Here is an 18149-nt window from a genome sequence, read left to right as displayed (position 1 = left end):
GTGGCAATTCAATGTATGTTTGCCCAGACAAAAACTGATAGAAGAAGTTAACAAAAGTTACAGACTGATTTTTAAAGCACTTCTTTAACTTCATATATTTACTGAGATATTTCCAGGTGGGGGAAAACGGAGATCTCTTAAAAAGCAGCACATTGTTGATCATTGACCTGTTTTGTATAAATTTTAAAAAGAGAGAGTAACAAGTCAATAAGAAGAAAAAACATGCTGCTTCTTTGCTTAAATGGGAAGCCTCAGCGAGCAAGCCTATCACCTCAGCTGAGTGAAATCATCTCAAAATATTTTAATGATTCAAATGGGTTTTTAGAACAATGATATATCTAGTTAATGTCTTCTGGTCCTTAGGAACATTCACTCAGTCACAACAATTGATACTGTTCAATATAAACCAACCTTTGGTGATTCTAAAAGGATATAAACACCAAAATAAAAGCAAAGCTCACTTTTATGATGTGTGGGGAAAATAATTTCTTACAGTTGGACACCAATCTCCTCCTCCAAAGGGTGTTTCAGGAAATCAACATCAGTTAAAAGGAAGTAGATATGAGACATTATTCCTCCAATGTGGATTTCACTTGACTGGTACCATTCATGCGGAATATGTACTGGATCATTCCCAGTGCAGTTGAAATTTTCTACTTTGCAAGCCGTATGTGGTAGCAAGAGCAAGAGCAACATCTCAAACCTCGTCCTGATGGCCATAGGAAGCTCTGAACTGAGATTTCTTTCTGATGCTCTAGGGTACAGTTATTATTGCTAGCTTGGATTGAAAAAATTAGCTCTGCTGCCGGTCTCTTTCGAAAATACACTTTAAGGGACCTGTATCTCGTATCTACCTTGCATTTACCATCAAGAGGGTGAATGTCCCTTCACATCAATTGCAATACAATAATCTGACTCTTGACCTGTTAGATCTCAAGCCTTGCCTCTCTCCAATCCCCCTACCTGTAGCTGGCAATTTTACAGTGGGGTAGTATAAAATCCTTCCAGGCATGCTTATTTTCTGCACCACCACCCCACTGAAAAGTCCCTGCAGAGTTGGCCAGCTGAATAAAATACAGTAATTTGGATAATTACAGGGTGGCATCACTAGCTGCTGATTCAAACATGTTGGTGAGATTTCAAATCAAACTTCTTCAGCTCTCTAGTTGGTCTTCAGCTGAGTGGTGACATGAAAGTGACCCACAGTGACCACAAGGATAGAAAAGGTCTGGATACAGGGATATTTCTATTAGATATGTCAAAGTTACAGTTGAACTCCTGCTCTCCAATGGCATTATGGCAAATAACAAAGCCCCCTTGGTGGTGTGTCATTTCCCACACTCCCTGCCCTGTCCCTTGTCCTCAATTTCCACTGGTTATCGCAAGATAATTCCTCATATCAAAATAATATGTATTTTGGAGTGATATATGATCACTGGAGTCCTCCAGGCTTTTATTAGTAGATTTTGTACTTATAAAAGTACATGGAATGTGAGCTATAAGCTATGAGCCAAGGGAGCTAGGATTTTGAGAATGTATATGAGCACAAGTAACAAAATAGCAACCATTGTATGCTTCACATGATACAAAATGGCTTCCAATAGAGGGCTGGCATGACACGAAATGGCTGTTGTGGCTCTAAAGCACAAGTGAAATTTTGTAGTTAAAGACTCACATATACACAAAAAATAGGAATGGGGAAATAAGGACACTATGGATTAGTCTGTTCAACATTTTACTTTCAAATTCTACAATTTACTATACTTCACCAAGCAAACAGGAACAAAATTCAATACTGAGGAAGGCATTACTCAAAAAGGCATATGAAGGTTTCATTCTACATAAATTTCAATGGCTGTTTGTTTTGTGTATGTGAGAAGAATGCTTCAGATATTTCAAAAGGACGGTCCAAAATTAGACATTGCACAGGGAAGCTGACTTTCACAGAAAATAAATAAAAATGAAGAAAATGATCTGAATATTTGAAACGTTAACGTTTCTTCCTTATTAGCTGCTCCTTTTTGTTCAGATCAGGCCTAAAAACAATAATGTAGCATTTAGGAGCAAAGATACAGCTCAGTAAACCTGAGCCAGATGACAGGATGGAGAAGACCTCCACGGCCACCATGTACTTCCCCTTGGTGCTCAGGTAAGTTGGAACAAAGGAGAGCCACACACTGCAGAAGACCAACATGCTGAAGGTGATGAACTTGGCTTCATTGAAACTGTCTGGCAGCTTCCTAGCAAGGAAAGCCACCGTGAAGCTGACAGTGGCTAGAAAGCCCATATAACCCAGGACACAGTAGAACATGGTGACTGACCCTTCATTACATTCAATTATGATTTCTCCATACACTGAGTGACTGTCCAAATCTGGGAATGGGGGAGAAAAACCCAGCCAAAGAGCACAAACGGCGACTTGAACGAGGGAGCAACACAATACGACAGAATGTGCCAATCTTTTCCCCACCCATTTCCGGAAAATGTTCCCTGGCTTGGAGGCCATGAAAGCCACAACCACTGTAATCGTCTTAGCCAAAACGGAAGAGACAGCAATCGAGAAGATGATGCCAAAAGCTGTTTGTCTGAGGAGGCAGGTGATTTTCTTGGGTTGGCCGATGAATAGCAAAGCGCAGAGGAAGCAGAGGAGGAGAGAGGCAAGGAGAGGGTAGGTGAGGCTCCGATTGTTGGCTTTGACGATGGGAGTGTCCCGCTGCTTGATGAAGACTGCAAGCACCAGAGCTGTGATCAGGGCAAAGAGAAGAGCCAGAGAAGTCAAAGTAATGCCCAAAGTATCTTCAAAAGAAAGAAAACTTTGAATCTTGGGGATGCAGTGATCTCTACGATTATTAGGGAAGTGATCTTCGGGGCATCTGGTACAGTAATCCAAATCTGGAAGAAAAAGATGTGTGTGTGTGTGTGTGTGTGTGTGTGTGTGTGTGTGTGTATAAAAGATAACATCAGTAATCAGAACCAAGTTTCTATGAGTCCACCTAAATCGGTATTTTTAGTCTTGGTAATTGTTTCCAGGGATTAATTCTAATTCATTCTGCATAAGAAACATGTGGTTTGTCAGGGTTCTTTAACCCTACTGAGTAAAGAAAGACTTGTGGTGTGGCAGGCTATTTGGAGATAGGGAAAATGGGTTGATTTCAATTGAGATTTCCCGAGCCTTCTCTTCCCTTTTACAGTATATAACATACAGTATATATATATAGACATATAACTATTACTATTCCCCATCTTTGTCAGTGCTTTAGGCAGCGTCAAAAGCTCACTAGACCCCTTGCCTGGCTCCTTTGCGTTAATTCAGCCAAAGTGATCCAGCTTTCTATTGTGCAGATCTATGCTTTTCTCTCCTTCCCACCTCTTTTTGGTAGAGTTCCAAGATTTCAACAAATGATCAATTGTTTCAAACATTATTTTTTTTTTTTTATAAATTTTTTTATTGCTTTTTTCCAGAATCTAAATCCATCATCAATAACACAACAAAAGCGGTTTTACAGAAAGAAAAAGAAATTAAACAAGAAAAAATTCATTTTTCGAAGTCTTTTTTTTTTTTTTTCATCATCCACTGGACTTCCCCATCTCCTCCATCCCTGCATTCTTTATAATAAATATAAACAGCAAATTAATACCTTGTTTCCTGTGTTTTTGTATTTTCATCTAATTATTCACTCTGAAATTAAAACTTTTCTCAATCATTAACTTTGTTTCTATCAACTCCGAATTTCAATACTGAAGCATATTTACCTCAAACCTTAGCAAATTTTTAACATTCATATATCTTATAATGTTTTTGTAAATAGTCCTTAAATTTTTTCCAATCCTCTTCCGCAGCCTCTTCTCCCAGGTCTCGGATTCTGCCAGTCATTTCGGCTAGTTGCATATAGTCCATCAGTTGTGTGTGCCATTCTTCCAGTGTGGGTAGCTCCTGTGCCTTCCAGTATTTAGCTATGAGAATTCTTGCTGCAGTCGTTGCATATAGAAAGAAGGTTCTGTCTTTCTTAGGTATCCTCTGGCCCACAATGCCCAAGAGGAAGGCCTCTGGTTTCTTCTGAAAGGTATACTTAAATACCTTTTTCAACTCGTTATAAATCATTTCCCAGAAGGCCTTCACCCTCGGGCATGTCCACCAGAGGTGGTAAAAAGTTCCTTCAGCCTCCTTACATTTCCAACATTTATTATCAGACAAATGGTATATCTTTGCAAGTTTGACTGGGGTCATGTACCACCTGTACATCATTTTCATAATATTTTCCTTTAAGGCACTACATGCCGTAAATTTCATACCGGTGGTCCATAACCTTTCCCAGTCCTCAAACATAATGTTGTATCCAATATCTTGTGCCCATTTTATCATGGCTGATTTGACTGTCTCATCTTGAGTATTCCATTTAAGCAGCAAGTTGTACATTCTTGAAAGCACTTTCGTCTTAGGTTCAAGTAATTCTAGTTCTAATTTTGATTTTTCCACCTGGAAACCAATTTTTTTATCTTTTTTAAAGATCTCTAAAATTTGGGCATAGTGAAACCAGTCTCGCACCTTCCCTTTCAATTTTTCAAAGCTCTGCAACCTCCAAGTGTCACCCACTCTTTCTATTATTTCACAGTATTTTGCCCAGCCACCCCCCATATTAAGTATTTTTGTGGCTTTAGCCTCCATCGGTGATAACCACCTCGGAGTCTTGTTTTCAAATAAGTCCTTGTATTTAGTCCAGACAGAAAACAGAGATTTCCTTACAATATGGTTTTTAAACAACTTATGAGACTTTACCTTGTCGTACCACAAATATGCATGCCACCCAAAAGCATTGTTGAACCCTTCCAGATCTAGGACATCAGTGTTTTCTAGCAAAAACCAATCTTTCAGCCAGCAGAGGGATGCAGCTTCATAATACAACCTTAAGTCCGGCAGGGCAAAACCCCCTCTTTCCTTTGCATCTGTTAATATTTTAAATTTTATTCGGGGCTTTTTGCCCTGCCAGACAAACTTCATAATGTCCCTCTGCCACTTTCCAAAACATTCCACTCTGTCCACGATCTGTAGGGTCTGGAACAGAAACAGCATTTTTGGCAATACATTCATCTTTACTGCTACAATTCTTCCCAACAAGGAAAGTTTCAATCTTGACCAGATTTCTAGATCCTTTTTAATTTCAGACCAACATTTTTCATAATTATCTTTAAACAGATTCAAATTTTTCCCAGTCAAGTTGACCCCCAGGTATTTCACTTTATTAACAACGTTTAGTTCTGTTTCCTTCTGAAACCCATCTATTTCTAAAGGTGTCAAGTTTTTTGCCAAAACCTTAGTTTTTTGTTTGTTTAACTTGAATCCCGCCACCCGACCAAACTCAGAAATTAATTCCAATACTCTTTTTGTGCTGGACACCGGCTCCTGTAATGTCAAAACCAAGTCATCTGCAAAGGCCTTCAGTTTATATTGTTTTCCTCCGACCTGTATTCCTTCCACCTGCTGATCCTTCCTGATCAAATTTAGCAAAACCTCAAGGACAGAAATAAATAGCAAGGGTGATAGGGGGCACCCCTGTCGTGTTCCTTTTTCAATTTTAAACTCTTCTGTCACCACATTGTTTACTATCAATTTAGCCTTTTGTTCTGAATATATTGCATCTATGCCATTTTGGAACGCCCTTCCCACTCCCATCCCTTCCAAATTCTTCTTCATAAATTTCCAAGATATATTGTCAAAGGCCTTCTCCGCGTCTATAAATATCAAAACTGCTTTTGTATTCAAATTTGTCTGTAGAAGTTCCAGAACGTCGACAATGTTCCTAGTATTATCTGACAAATGCCTGCCAGGGAGAAAGCCTGCTTGGTCTTTATGAATAACTCCATTTAAGACTTTTTTCAATCTATTTGCCAAAATGTCAGCAAAAATCTTGTAATCCACGTTTAGGAGTGAGATGGGACGGTAGTTCTTAAGTTGAGTCTTTTCAGATTCCAATTTTGGTATCAAAGTGATGAATGCCTCTTTCCACGATTCTGGTGCCCCCTTCCCTTCCATAATTTGATTACATACCTCCATCAATGGCTGAGTCAGGTATTCCTTCAATATCTTATAGTATTTGGAGGTAAGTCCATCTGGGCCCGGGGATTTGCCTAGTTGCATGTTCTGAATGGCATTTTCGATTTCCTGTTGGGTTATTTTATAATTCAGGTCAGTTTGTTTGTCTTGTGTTAGTTTTTGTAGGCCATAGCTTTTTAAAAATTTATTTATTTCAGTCTCCACTTGGGGTCCTTGGGAAAACAATTTTTTAAAATATCTCTGGAAACACTTTCTAATTTCCTCTGGTTTCTGAATACATTCTCCTTCAACCTCTAGATTGGTAACAAAGTTCAGTTTTTGTCTCTTTTTCAGCTGCCATGATAGCAGCTTCCCACATTTATTTGCCGATTCAAATGATCTTTGTTTCATCTGTTTGATTTTCCATTCAACTTCTTGATTTATCAGTTTTGCATATTGTGCTTGATGGAATTTTATTTCTCTCAAAACTTCTTTTGATTTTGGATTTAGTCTCAACTTTTTCTCTCCGTCTTTTATCCTTTCCAAGATCTTGTCCTTTTTACCGTTCCAGAGTTTTTTCTTAATAGAATTCTGCTGTATCAGAAACCCTCTCATAACAGCTTTGCTTGCGTCCCAGATTGTTTTTTTTTCCACCGAAGTGTTCAAATTTAGTTCAAAGTAGTCTTTCATCGTCTTTTGGGCCTTCTTCACTATCTCCTGGTCTCTAAACAATGCATCATTCATTCTCCATCTGAAGGATCCAGCTGGTGTAAGTCTCAAGTCCATTTTCAAGGGGTTATGGTCGGAGCAAGTTTTAGGGCAGATCTCTACTTTTTTGGTCTTGGGTGCCAGTCCTCTAGATATCCAGATTTGGTCGATTCTTGTCCAGGATAGGTGGGCCTCAGAAAAGAATGTTCCCTCTCTACCTAGGGGGTTCTTTGTCCTCCAGATATCAATCAAGTCCATATTGTCTGTGAGTTCAAAAAAAGTCTTTGGTAGTCTGCCATCTTTAGTCACATTTTGATTTTGTGACTTATCCATGTGTGTGGAGACAACCCCATTCATATCTCCCATCAGAATGATGTTATTATAGTCCATATGGTCCAGCATTGTCTCATGCAGCTTCCCATAAAATTCAGATTTCCCCTCATTTGGTGCATAAATTCCAATTATCAAAAATTTTTCTCCTTGTGATTGTATTTCGATCGCCAAAATTCTTCCTTGTTCATCTTTGAACACAAATTTTGGTGCTAGGCTCTCCTTTGCATATATCACGACTCCCCTTTTCTTTTCTTTAGCTGATGAAATAAATTCTTGGCCTAGTCGCTTGTTTATTAGCACTCTTCTGTGGAGCCTAGTCACATGGGTTTCCTGGAGACAAATGACGTCTAGTTGTTCTTTCCTCAAAATGTGAAAAATCCTTTTCCTTTTTTCAGGGGAATTTGCCCCATGGATATTCCAACTAAAAAGCTGCAGAGACATCCTGGATCAGCTTGTTAGCCAATGGGGTTGTCTCCCTTCTCGTCTATGTCTGGAGGTGGATCTTTTGTACCAGGCGTGGGGGGTGGCCAGGTACCTGCTGTCCCTTTTCGAAGGTCCTCCCCGTGATCGTTTAGGAATTTTTCTTGCTCTTCTGCTGTTCTGATTCTCACCTTCTTCCCTTTCAAATTAAAAGATAATCCTTGGGGGAATTCCCACCTGTAAGGGATTGTGTTGTTTCTTAATAATCTTGCCAGATCCTTGTATGTAGTTCTTAAGTCCAACAATTGTTTTGGTATGTCTCTGAAGATTTCTGCTGTCTTTCCCTGTATCACCAATGGGTTTTTAAAATGTAGGCCAAGTATGTTGTCTTTTTCTTGCTTGTATCTCAATATGATCAAGCAATCCCTTGGTTTATCTTTCTTGGCCACTCTTCCCAATCTAAAAGCGGTGACGATTTTGAAGTCTTTCTCTTCTGCCAAACCCCAGAACTTGGATATTTCTGCAGTCAAAAAGCCAGCCAAATCTTCCTTTTCTAGTTCTGGAATATTTCTAATCCTAAGATTACTTTCCCGGTTTTTCAGCTCCGCCATAGACAGATAGGCCTGTTGTTCAGTGACCTGTCTACTCAGTGGTCTTACTTCCCCTCTTAATTCCTCAATCCTTTTTTTGTTTTGGTCTGCTTTCGTGTTTGCGTCCTCAGCTAATTTTCGGTTCTCTGATATAGTCTTTTCAAAATTTCCTATCGCCTGTGTGTTTTGAGCAACTTGGTCTGTCAACTTATTAATCGTTGCTGTAACCTGGTCAAATTTAGCCGCTTGTTCATCAGCTTTCTTATTTAATGCTGCCAGTTGATCCAATATTTCTTTAGAAATAGGGTCTAATCCTCCTGCAGCCATATCCTCCAAAACTGGCTGTTTAAATTGTCCTTCTTGCAGACCTGTCACAATTGGAACAGATGATCTACGTGGCTGCACAGGCAAAGTTGATTGCAATAGTTCAGTTTGTTTTGCTTTCTTGGCAGCCCTTGTTTTTCCTGCCACACTCATTCCACAACTGTCTAGGTTTCAAGGTCAAATTGTAAATCCCATGGGAAAAGCAATCATCCAGGCAAAAAGATTTCCAAAACAACCAGCAGTTCTCAGAGGTTTATATTTCCACAATCCAGCAGGGGGAGCTCCCCAAAAGTTTCCACCATTTAATTCCCAAATATGGTAAAATCCAAAATAAGGGGGGGAAACCCTCTAAATTCACTTTAAACTGCAGATGATAAAGGTTCTTTGCGAAGGTGTGAACAACAGTTCCTTTTTTGTAACTGCAAAGTAGCCCAATGTAACTTTATGTCTCTATACACAGTTGCCACAGTCTGATGTTACTTTGTATCCAGGCAGCCCGTGAGCTGGGGCTTATAACTTTATAATCCACAAAATATAGAGAGGTATAGCACAGTCTCACAATCAAATCCAAACTTGCAGGGTAAGTTCCAACTTCTTTTAAACTCCTTTCAACGCTTCCGCTTTAAAAAAACTTTGCTCAGTACTTTAAACAGGGACGGAAGACTGACTTCCTTTTTAGCGTCTCCCGCTTTCAGCCGAAATTCACCAATTTGATGTCCAAATAAAGCCTCAAATTTCTTACTCACGAGTTTGTTGTTTCCAATCAAATGTTCAAAGAAGAAAGGTCAGCGCTCATCAGCAGCAGCCGCGCGGCTTCGCTTCCGCGGAAAGAGCGATGGATTCACAGCACCGCTACCCCCTCCACGTTCCGGAGCCCCTTACGGGGTCCCTTCTGCGTATCCGAGGTCGCTCCTGGTGCCCGCCGAATCCCACGGCCACGGGCTCACTCTACCCGTGGTTTTCCTAAACGGGTCGTCGCTGTGCCGCAGCGCACGACCCTTTTCCGCGGAGCCCCTCTTCAACAACTGAAGAGGACCGCCATTGCTGTTTCGCGCCGCCTCCGGAAGTCTGTTTCAAACATTATTAAAGGGTCATACAATATGCTGTTGGGTTTTTTTTGCTGAAGCAACTTTTCCATCTCCTTCCCATCCCCATAAAAACACTATTGAAAATAATCTACAGGCTAAATCTCAGGCATCCGCCTCCAAGAACGGTCTAGACTTTTCATTAGAAATATTTAAACATGTCTCCTACCTTCCTGTGTTGAGATCATTTCCTCTGGGCATGGATAACAATCGTAGCAACAAAATTTCATCCCCTCCTTCTTTTTTCTGCTGTACCCAGGATAGCATTTATCATTGCATAAGGAGAATGGAGGCACCTATACATTGATGAAGGAATAATTTTCCATGGAATTAATTGTTTTCATTTTACAAAGAAGGGTTGATTAATTTTAAACATTAACATATGTGACTACAGAGACAGTGCAGAGAGTGTGGGCAATGCTTACTATTGGAATAAGAGGAAAACATGATAAAGAAATCTCTGTCCATGGCAAACCTTGTACTATATTTTTTTCAATAACTAGAAAGTACCAAAGGGTACTTTCAATAACTAGAAAGTACCAAAGGGTACTTAGAAATAGCAAGATAAGATGGGCTAAAATATCTACAGTCTCTTAGTGACCAGCACCAATCTTCTGCAGTGGCTTCCTGTTTGCTACAAAGCCAGGTTCAAAATCTAGGTCTAGGGACTTCCTGAACAAATATATCCCAGCTCAGAGTCTTTCAGAAGTCCCAGTTCTCAGCTTGATAACACAGTAAGCATAGGTAATTAAAAAGGAGGATTTATTGCAAAAACAAACAGATAGCTCCGGATGGCTCTAACAAAGCCTCCGGCATCATTACTCAAGTTGACCCTTCTGAAGACTCCTTCCTATGATGACAGAAGATATTGAACTCATGAACCTTACGTCTCTTGTTTTGCTTCCTGTCTAACAGCCCATCCCTTCACCGATTCTCCACACTTACTGGATTAGCTCCAGCCTCTTCCTTTTCTGACAGGCTACCCATGTCTCTATTCGCTCCTGTTTGAATTTCCTGAGAGCTTTGGCTGCGCTCCAATGCTCAGAGGAGTCAAATCTGAGCCTCTCTGTTCTGCCACAGGCTCTAACGTTCCACTAGGAGCTGGCTCATTCCTGACAGTGTCACTGGTTGTCCCCCACATTGATTCAGTTGACACTGACAAGAAATTGAGTGCCATTGGCCCAGCCTTGTAGAACACTCTTCCAATGGAGATTCAGAATGCAGCTTCTATATTGACCTTTAAATGCATACTGAAAACTTTTATTCAGATGCCTTCTGTAATGGTTTATGATCTGATGATGGTGATGGCATGATGGTTATTATTCTGTATATATAATTCCGTATATATAAACTTCAGTTCTTTTCAATGAAATTGAGGTGTACAGTGGTACCTTGGGTTAAGAACTTAATTCGTTCTGGAGGTCTGTTCTTAACCTGAGACTGTTCTTAACCTGAGATACCACTTTAGCTAATGGGGCCTCCCGTTGCCACCAGAGCGCAATTTCTGTTCTCATCCTGAAGCAAAGTTCTTAACCCAAGGTACTATTTCTGGGTTAGTGGAGTCTGCAACCTGAGGCGTCTGTAACCTGAGGTACCACTGTGCAAGCATTTTAATAAATAATTAAAGAGTTTTCACAATGAATTTCTTCCTTATAGAATCATAGAATCATAGAGTTGGAATATACCACAAGGGCCATCGAGTCCAACCCCCTGCCAAGCAGGAAACACCATCAGAACACTCCTGACATATGGTTGTCAAGCCTCTGCTTAAAGACCTCCAAAGAAGGAGACTCCACCACACTCCTTGGCAGCAAATTCCACTGTCAAACAGCTCTTACTGTCAGGAAGTTCTTCCTAATGTTTAGATGGAATCTTCTTTCCTGCAGTTTGGATCCATTGCTCCGTGTCCGCTTCTCTGGAGCAGCAGAAAACAACCTTTCTCCCTCCTCTATATGACATCCTTTTATATATTTGAACATGGCTATCATATCCCCCCTTAACCTCCTCTTCTCCAGGCTAAACATGCCCAGCTCCCTTAGGGTGGCATTTCTCTAGTAATGATATCACTCATTATATATCTGTGTGTGCGCTTGTGTATAATTGTAGGCTGCCTTCTTCTATTAAAACAAAAAACCAGCAAGGTGATGGACAGCATACAAAATTACTTTAAGTTCAAAAACAAACCAACAAATTACCACCCTTATTCAAGATACATTGTTATTTATTAATTGGAATAATGTGCTAATATTATGCCAAGCCAATGAATGTCATTGATTGTATGAAACAAAATTTGTATCCATTTATTTTAAACGGATGCCAGCCCATGGATGGATGTCAATGATATCATACGAGATGCTCTGCCAATGCTCTGCACCTGAGACAAGTCTCTGTGCCACTCAAGTTTCTCCTCGTTGATAGTGAGTGCTTTGTCCGGAGCAGCCTGAGGATCCAGCCTTCCCACTTTGATTCTAGCATAGGAATTGTTTGGGAAGGTGACTATGTTTGTAACATCAAATCCAGCTACAAATTCCCCATGTTCATTGAACATAATTTCGTCTCCAACAGTGTTGTTGAGTGGGTTGTTCCTAAGCAATGAATGGAGCTACACAAGGAGAGAAATAGAACAAAGAGCCCCATAAGAGACAGAATATTCTCAGCAAGATATACATAAACCATTTCCAGCTCATGCTAAGCATATCTGCTCAGAAATATAGCCTAGTAAAGTAAAGGTAAAGGGACTCCTGACCATTAGGTCCTGTTGCGGACGACTATGGGGTTGCGGCACTCATCTCGCTTCATTGGCCGAGGGAGCCAGCATACAGCTTCCGGGTCATGTGGCCAGCATGACTAAGCCACTTCTGGCGAACCAGAGCAGCGCACAGAAACGCCGTTTACCTTCCCGCTGGAGTGGTACCTATTTATCTACTTGCATTCTGACTGCTTTCGAACTGCTAGGTTGGCAGGAGCAGGGACTGAGCAACCGGAGCTCACCCCGTCACAGGAATTCGAACCACTGACCTTCTGATAGGCAAGCCCTAGGCTCTGTGGTTTAACCCACAGCGCCACCCGCATCCCTACCATCAATAAAACATCAGTCATTAAAAGCTTCCCTAAACAGGGCTGCCTTCAGATGTCATCTAAAAGTCTGGTAGTTGTTCTTCTCTTTGACATCTGGTGGGAGGGCGTTCCACAGGGCAGGTGCCACCACCGAGAAGGCCCTCTGCCTGGTTCCCTGTAACTTGGCTTCTCGCAGTGAGGGAACCGCCAGAAGGCCCTTGGCGCTGGACCTCAGTGTCCAAGTAGAACAATGGGGCTGGAGACGCTCCTTCAGGTATACTGGGTTTTTCAGGTATACTGGGTTTTTCCCGGTCTGAGAGCTGTGTCATTTTGTGGGAACACCTTCCTGGGGATACATTGCCAGTGGCAGGAAGGCTAGGAGGCAAAAGTGGGCATACGCAAAGCAGTTTACAAAAAGATGAGACAAGGAAATCAAGGGAAAATTACTGCCCAACTTTAAAACACACTAAAGTTAAAATACTGAAACAGATTCAAATTACCTTAACTTTCTAAGCATCTGAGCAGGTTTGTCTAAACTAGGCATGTCCAAAGTCCATTTCGGGGGCCTAATCCAGCCCGCCAGCCAGTTTAATCTAGCCCCTCTGGCAGATTATTTCCTGGGGTAAAATCCTAAAAAAAACCCTTAACAACTTCAATCCTAAAAGAAGCTTGACAACTCCAACCCCCCAAAAAGGTCAAAAGGTCAACAACTTTGGTTGGCCCTTTGGTTGGCCCCCACGGCCCTTCACTTCATCTAATCTTGCCCTCTTTGAAAAAAGTTTGGACACCACTGGTCTAAACAATATATGGAAACTACAGAAAGAAAATTGATGTGATGAGTCTTACTAGCTCTTGGACCTATTTTTTGAAGAGAGCTCAAAACAAAATCCATGCATACTATTCTGTGTGCCACTATAATGCTCTAGCCCAAGTCATAGATGTTTGTGAGTGAGGAGTCATTTACCTGCCAGGGCTCCACTTGCCAAGAATGCAGCTTGCCTCTACTCTCAATTTTTCTGTGGTTGGAGCTAGCTGAGTATTTGGCACGTAAGGCATGGACTACAGCATAAACAGCATTATAGATACTATAGCTATGGCCTGTCATCTTCAACTGAAAAAATTGCGCAGGAAGGTTCTCCAGCTTCTCCTCACCAGTACACACTCCATCAATATCTGTAGAGCCACCAGAATTTGGAACAAAGCAGTCAAATGCTTGCTCCCAGAAATCTTTGATAAAGCCATCCCCTTTTGATTGGGTAGGACTCACACTCTGAACAAATGTTTGGAAACCTGGAATGTCTTTTGAAGGAATTGTGAAGGAGATGGCTCCGTGGAACACCTGGATATCCCAGTTTCTTTGGAATAGAAAGAGTGCTAAATCAATCTGGGCTGTCGTAATCCATACTTTCCCAAAAGGTGCCTTTGCATTGTAGTAAAGATTACCAGCAAGCGACTCTTTGATCCCAAAGATAATGGCAGCCAACCACCTGAGGTTTGACGTTTTCCCATATATAACGATCGCATTGGCTTTGCTGTCCCTAAAAATAGGAATACTTTCCAATATGTATTTGTTCATATCCCCCATTTCCAATATACGGATATTAGCTGGAACTTTGTTTGTGAAGGCTGAGCAGATGCCATTCTCGGAAAGCATGGCTTCTATAGTCTGCAGGAAATGCTGTCCCCCATCATCATCAAAACTCATCAAACCAATCCATTTCCATTTGAAATGCAGAAGTAACTGGACAATTCCTTGGTACTGTAGAGATTCATTGGGAACCATGCGGTAAAAGGAGGGGAACCCAATGTGATCATTCACTGCTGGATGAAATGAGCCATAAGAAAACTAAAATATAAAAAAAGTAATAGACAGGTATTTATCTGAAGACTCTGTAAGGAATCACTGCTGTCCAACACTTATCATTCCATGGTTTTATTCTTGCAATAAATTCTAGATGCATTTTTTTATTATTTCCAAGGCCAGAGTCAGTAGTTGGAATTGCACCCAGAAACAAATATGGACACAATGTTCCATTCTACGTAGTGTGCACCTCTAAACAAACATCAGACTGGTGTCCAGCCTGTGAGTTCTGTATATTTCTTCAAGAGCAGTCCCAAACAGATTTTATTGCAATAATCTACTCAGGAAATTATGAAAGCATGAAGGAGAGTGGCAAGCTAATCATTAGTCAAGCAGCCAAGAGAGCTAGAGAGTTCTTGGAGGGGGGGTGGAATACCACCTGGGCATTCAGAATCAGACTTCTTGCCATGTTACCTCCAAGGTGAGGCAGGCAGGCTAATCTAATAAGACTGTCCTCCAGCTCCATGATCAGTTTAACTACCCTACCACCTTCCCCATCTTCCATGATTTCATGTATTTATTGACCTCAATCCATCCTCTTACTCACAACACACATTTTCTGAGGGCATTTGTAGGAGAGTTTTGTTATTAGTGATTGTTGTTTACGGATTGTGCTTCTGATAGATTCTGGTTTACTTGTTGGCATCCATCTTCCTTGAGAGACAAGGAGTTGAAGCTAAACCACTGTGTTAGCAACACCAAAGTGACCTCCCCAGGGTGCAAGCCTGGGCAGTGTATATGGAGGGCCTGGGCTGCCTAGATGACAAGTCCGCCCTCTTGGCCATGCTGTTGTGGTCCAAAGGAAAGCAGAGCAAGATGTTTTTGTTTGTTTGTTTGTTTATTTGTTTTGAATATGGGCTACCTTCCCAGGTGGACAATCCCCATCTGCCCCTTTATTTACTAGTTTTATTATAAACCATTGCACGGCCTGTGCAAAAAATGGAATATAAATCTAAAAATAAAATATTCATCATTTTGAAAATACTTCCCCATGAACTCCTCACCTGTGGAATCTTGTAACGTCCCAAGACATCTGCCATCTGTGAGGAGGTATCAGACCGAAGTCCACCAATGACTCCCATTAGGTGTGTTCTGCTGCCACATTTGTAATTTGGGAGAAAATGGGGTGATTTGAAGAGCAGTTCCAGAGTGGTACGGTAGGTCATCTTTGCATTGTAGTAGCTATCATCAACGTGCAACCCAATAGTGGTGTTGTGCAAGGGAAACTCATTGATCTCTTTTATGGCGAATGCCAAGGCCAGGATGTGCTGATAAAACTTTGGGACCATCCTACAAAATAGAGAAATACATGCTCATCATTGAAGGGAGAAATCAACATGTTATCCATGTAGTGTTCAACTCTAACTCGCCGGTGCTGAGCTGCAGATACTATAACATGAAGGTGAGACCCATCAAATATAGTTTCCCAAATGATACATTCTCTTGCCATCGATACAAAGTGGGGTGGGGTGGGGTGGGGGTTACCTGTTCATGAGAGCTGGCAAATTGCTTTGGTCCAGGAGCCAGATTGCCCAAATGGAACCATTTTTGTTGGGGTGGGGGGTGACACATACCAGAAATGGTTGAGGCAACGCCCTCCCTACAATTCAACATTCTCAACCCAGAGAGTATTTTCATCATAGATTTTTGTTATTGAAAAGTTTGAAGAAGCAAAGAAACCAACACTCTTCATCAGAGCTGGTCCAGCAGAAAAATTGGCGGGGGGGGGGCAGCGATATACAAGTCCATTCTTACAACTGTAGAAAACCTCAAACTTCCTGATGAAATTTCATTCTGAAAAGTTCTGTGCCAGTAGTTGCAAAATGCATGGGCAACTTTTTAAAAAATATATACAAGAAACACAAGTCTGCTGAAACATTTCCCCTCTGTTTTTACTTTATTTCAACAGATCTTCCTGAAGAAGCCGTAATTTTAAAACAAATGAAAATGAAACAAATCTGGAAGCAAATAAATGAATAGGTATCATAGCCATCCCATATATGATTTAGCTTATATGACATAACCGGAGAAGAGTGAAATTGTCTTTTAGAAATTTAACGACTCAAAGGTCCTGTTATTAATGCCCTTTATTGTTGTGTACTTCATTAATTTGAAAGAAACTTATTTGGAGACAGTAGGAAAATACATGAAATCTATAAGCACACAGTTTTGCAATCTCCAACATCTACTCCCTTCCCCCTGAAAATATCCTGTGAAGTTTGGAAGACAGTGAGAAGGTGGTGTTTGTTCATTGACAGTTCTTGCTTCAAATCTGATAAAGGGCACCTTCACTTTATTCGTTCCATTGCGTTCTTAGAACATTTTTGGTTGGTTGGTTGGTTGTTTTGGAAAGCAAAAGATACATTTCTTAAAAGCTGTTTTATCTTATTGTTTACTTTACTTAGCTTTGAAAGTTTCTAAATATCTGTTTTAAGTGATTTTAGATACAATTTTAATGTTTGTTTTCTATATTTTATTAAAATCAAACAGTATATAAATTTTGAATGAAAAAAATGTCAGGTACCAACAATAAATGCATTTATTAATACCTTTCTATTTTATCTGAATCAAAATTTTAAGACACACCTATTTACCCTGACCTTTGACAACTGAAATAGAGATTCTTGTGACTGTAATTTATTTTAATCTCTGTTTAATATATTTTTTAAAAAAAAATAATTCTTGCAACCTGCCTTGGATCTTTAGAGTAAAGGATGAGTCAGAAATCACCGTCACAAGCAATTCCATATTTACTACGTAATTAATCATTCATAGACATAAAAACGTAAATAAAAGCCAAAACAAAAGCCAACCTCTCTTCAAGGGTGCATGGGAAAAATAATTTCTTACAGATGGGCATTAATCTCTTCCTCTGAAGGGTGCATCTGGAAAGAAAGTTCAGATAAAAGGAAGATGAGATGAGACATTATTCCGCCAATGATTATTTTGCTTGGCTGATACCATTCCTGTGAAATGTGCCCAGGATTATTTCCTTTGCATTGATAATCTAATACTTTGCAGGTCATACGAGGTAGCAATAGCAACAGTAACATCACAATGCTCATCTTCCTGATGGAGTGAGAGCCAGATGTAATTTCCTCCACACACTCTACCGCATGGTTAACCTTGCAAGCCTAGTTTGAACAAGATGACTTAGATGGCTGCCTGCTGTGAAAAGATATATCATTTGACCTATGTCCAGCTTATATTTAATATTTAGCAGGTGAACAAAGCATGTCTTGAATGCCAGTTGGGAACCTGACCTACACAACTCAAAGGTGGAACTATCTGCATTAAATTTCTGCCTGTCTCAAGTCCCTAACTGTATCTGGCAATGGCACAGTGTGGTTATAAAATCATATCAATATGAGTTGTTGTTTTTTTGAGGGGGGTTGCCTGTTGTCTTCTGGAAAGCCACAGAGCTTTGGCCAGCTGAATCAAACATAGTAATTTGGATAATTACAGAGGAAATAATCAGTATAGCAAAATATTTGTGCGGTGGATGGCATCATCCATAGCAGGCCGGCTGATGCAAAAATAGTTGTGGAAATGTCACTCAGCCCTAGTGGGACAGCAACTGAGCAGGGAGTTGAGGATGACCTATAGCGACCTCGATGATGGAATTAGTCTGCCACAATTCATTGTTTGTACTAGAATTGGCAATGGTACAATTTGCCTCCTCTTCTCCACTGACTTTATAGTGAATTACAGTTGTACCTCAGGTTACATACGCTTCAGTT

At 40.6% G+C, this 18149-nt stretch overlaps 1 protein-coding gene across 1 annotated transcript; it reads right to left on the bottom strand.

Annotated features, from left to right (window-relative positions):
- Positions 1 to 1990: 1990 nt before the first annotated feature.
- Positions 1991 to 17336, bottom strand: LOC128404248 (vomeronasal type-2 receptor 26-like). Its single transcript, XM_053369741.1, has 6 exons — positions 17260 to 17336; positions 15414 to 15699; positions 13513 to 14394; positions 11866 to 12093; positions 9661 to 9787; positions 1991 to 2892 (listed from the first exon to the last, which is right to left on the bottom strand). The coding sequence occupies exons 1-6, from the start codon at positions 17334 to 17336 to the stop codon at positions 1991 to 1993; spliced, it is 2502 nt and encodes an 833-aa protein (XP_053225716.1).
- Positions 17337 to 18149: the final 813 nt, after the last annotated feature.

Source organism: Podarcis raffonei, chromosome 16, assembly GCF_027172205.1.
Source record: "Podarcis raffonei isolate rPodRaf1 chromosome 16, rPodRaf1.pri, whole genome shotgun sequence".
NCBI lineage: Eukaryota > Metazoa > Chordata > Lepidosauria > Squamata > Lacertidae > Podarcis > Podarcis raffonei.
The sequence above is the reverse complement of the archived record's forward strand: the minus strand, read 5'-3'. Positions and strand labels throughout refer to the sequence as shown.

Bases quoted from the DNA above. Each gene is read 5' to 3' on its own strand.
- LOC128404248 (XM_053369741.1), bottom strand. From the start codon at position 17,336: ATGTCTCATCTCATCTTCCTTTTATCTGAACTTTCTTTCCAGATGCAC. The intron at 15,700-17,259 runs GTAAGAAATTAT...TCTATTTTGTAG, and splicing joins GAAGAGATTAATGCCCATCT to GATGGTCCCAAAGTTTTATC. The intron at 14,395-15,413 runs GTGAGGAGTTCA...TTTATATTTTAG, and splicing joins GACGTTACAAGATTCCACAG to TTTTCTTATGGCTCATTTCA.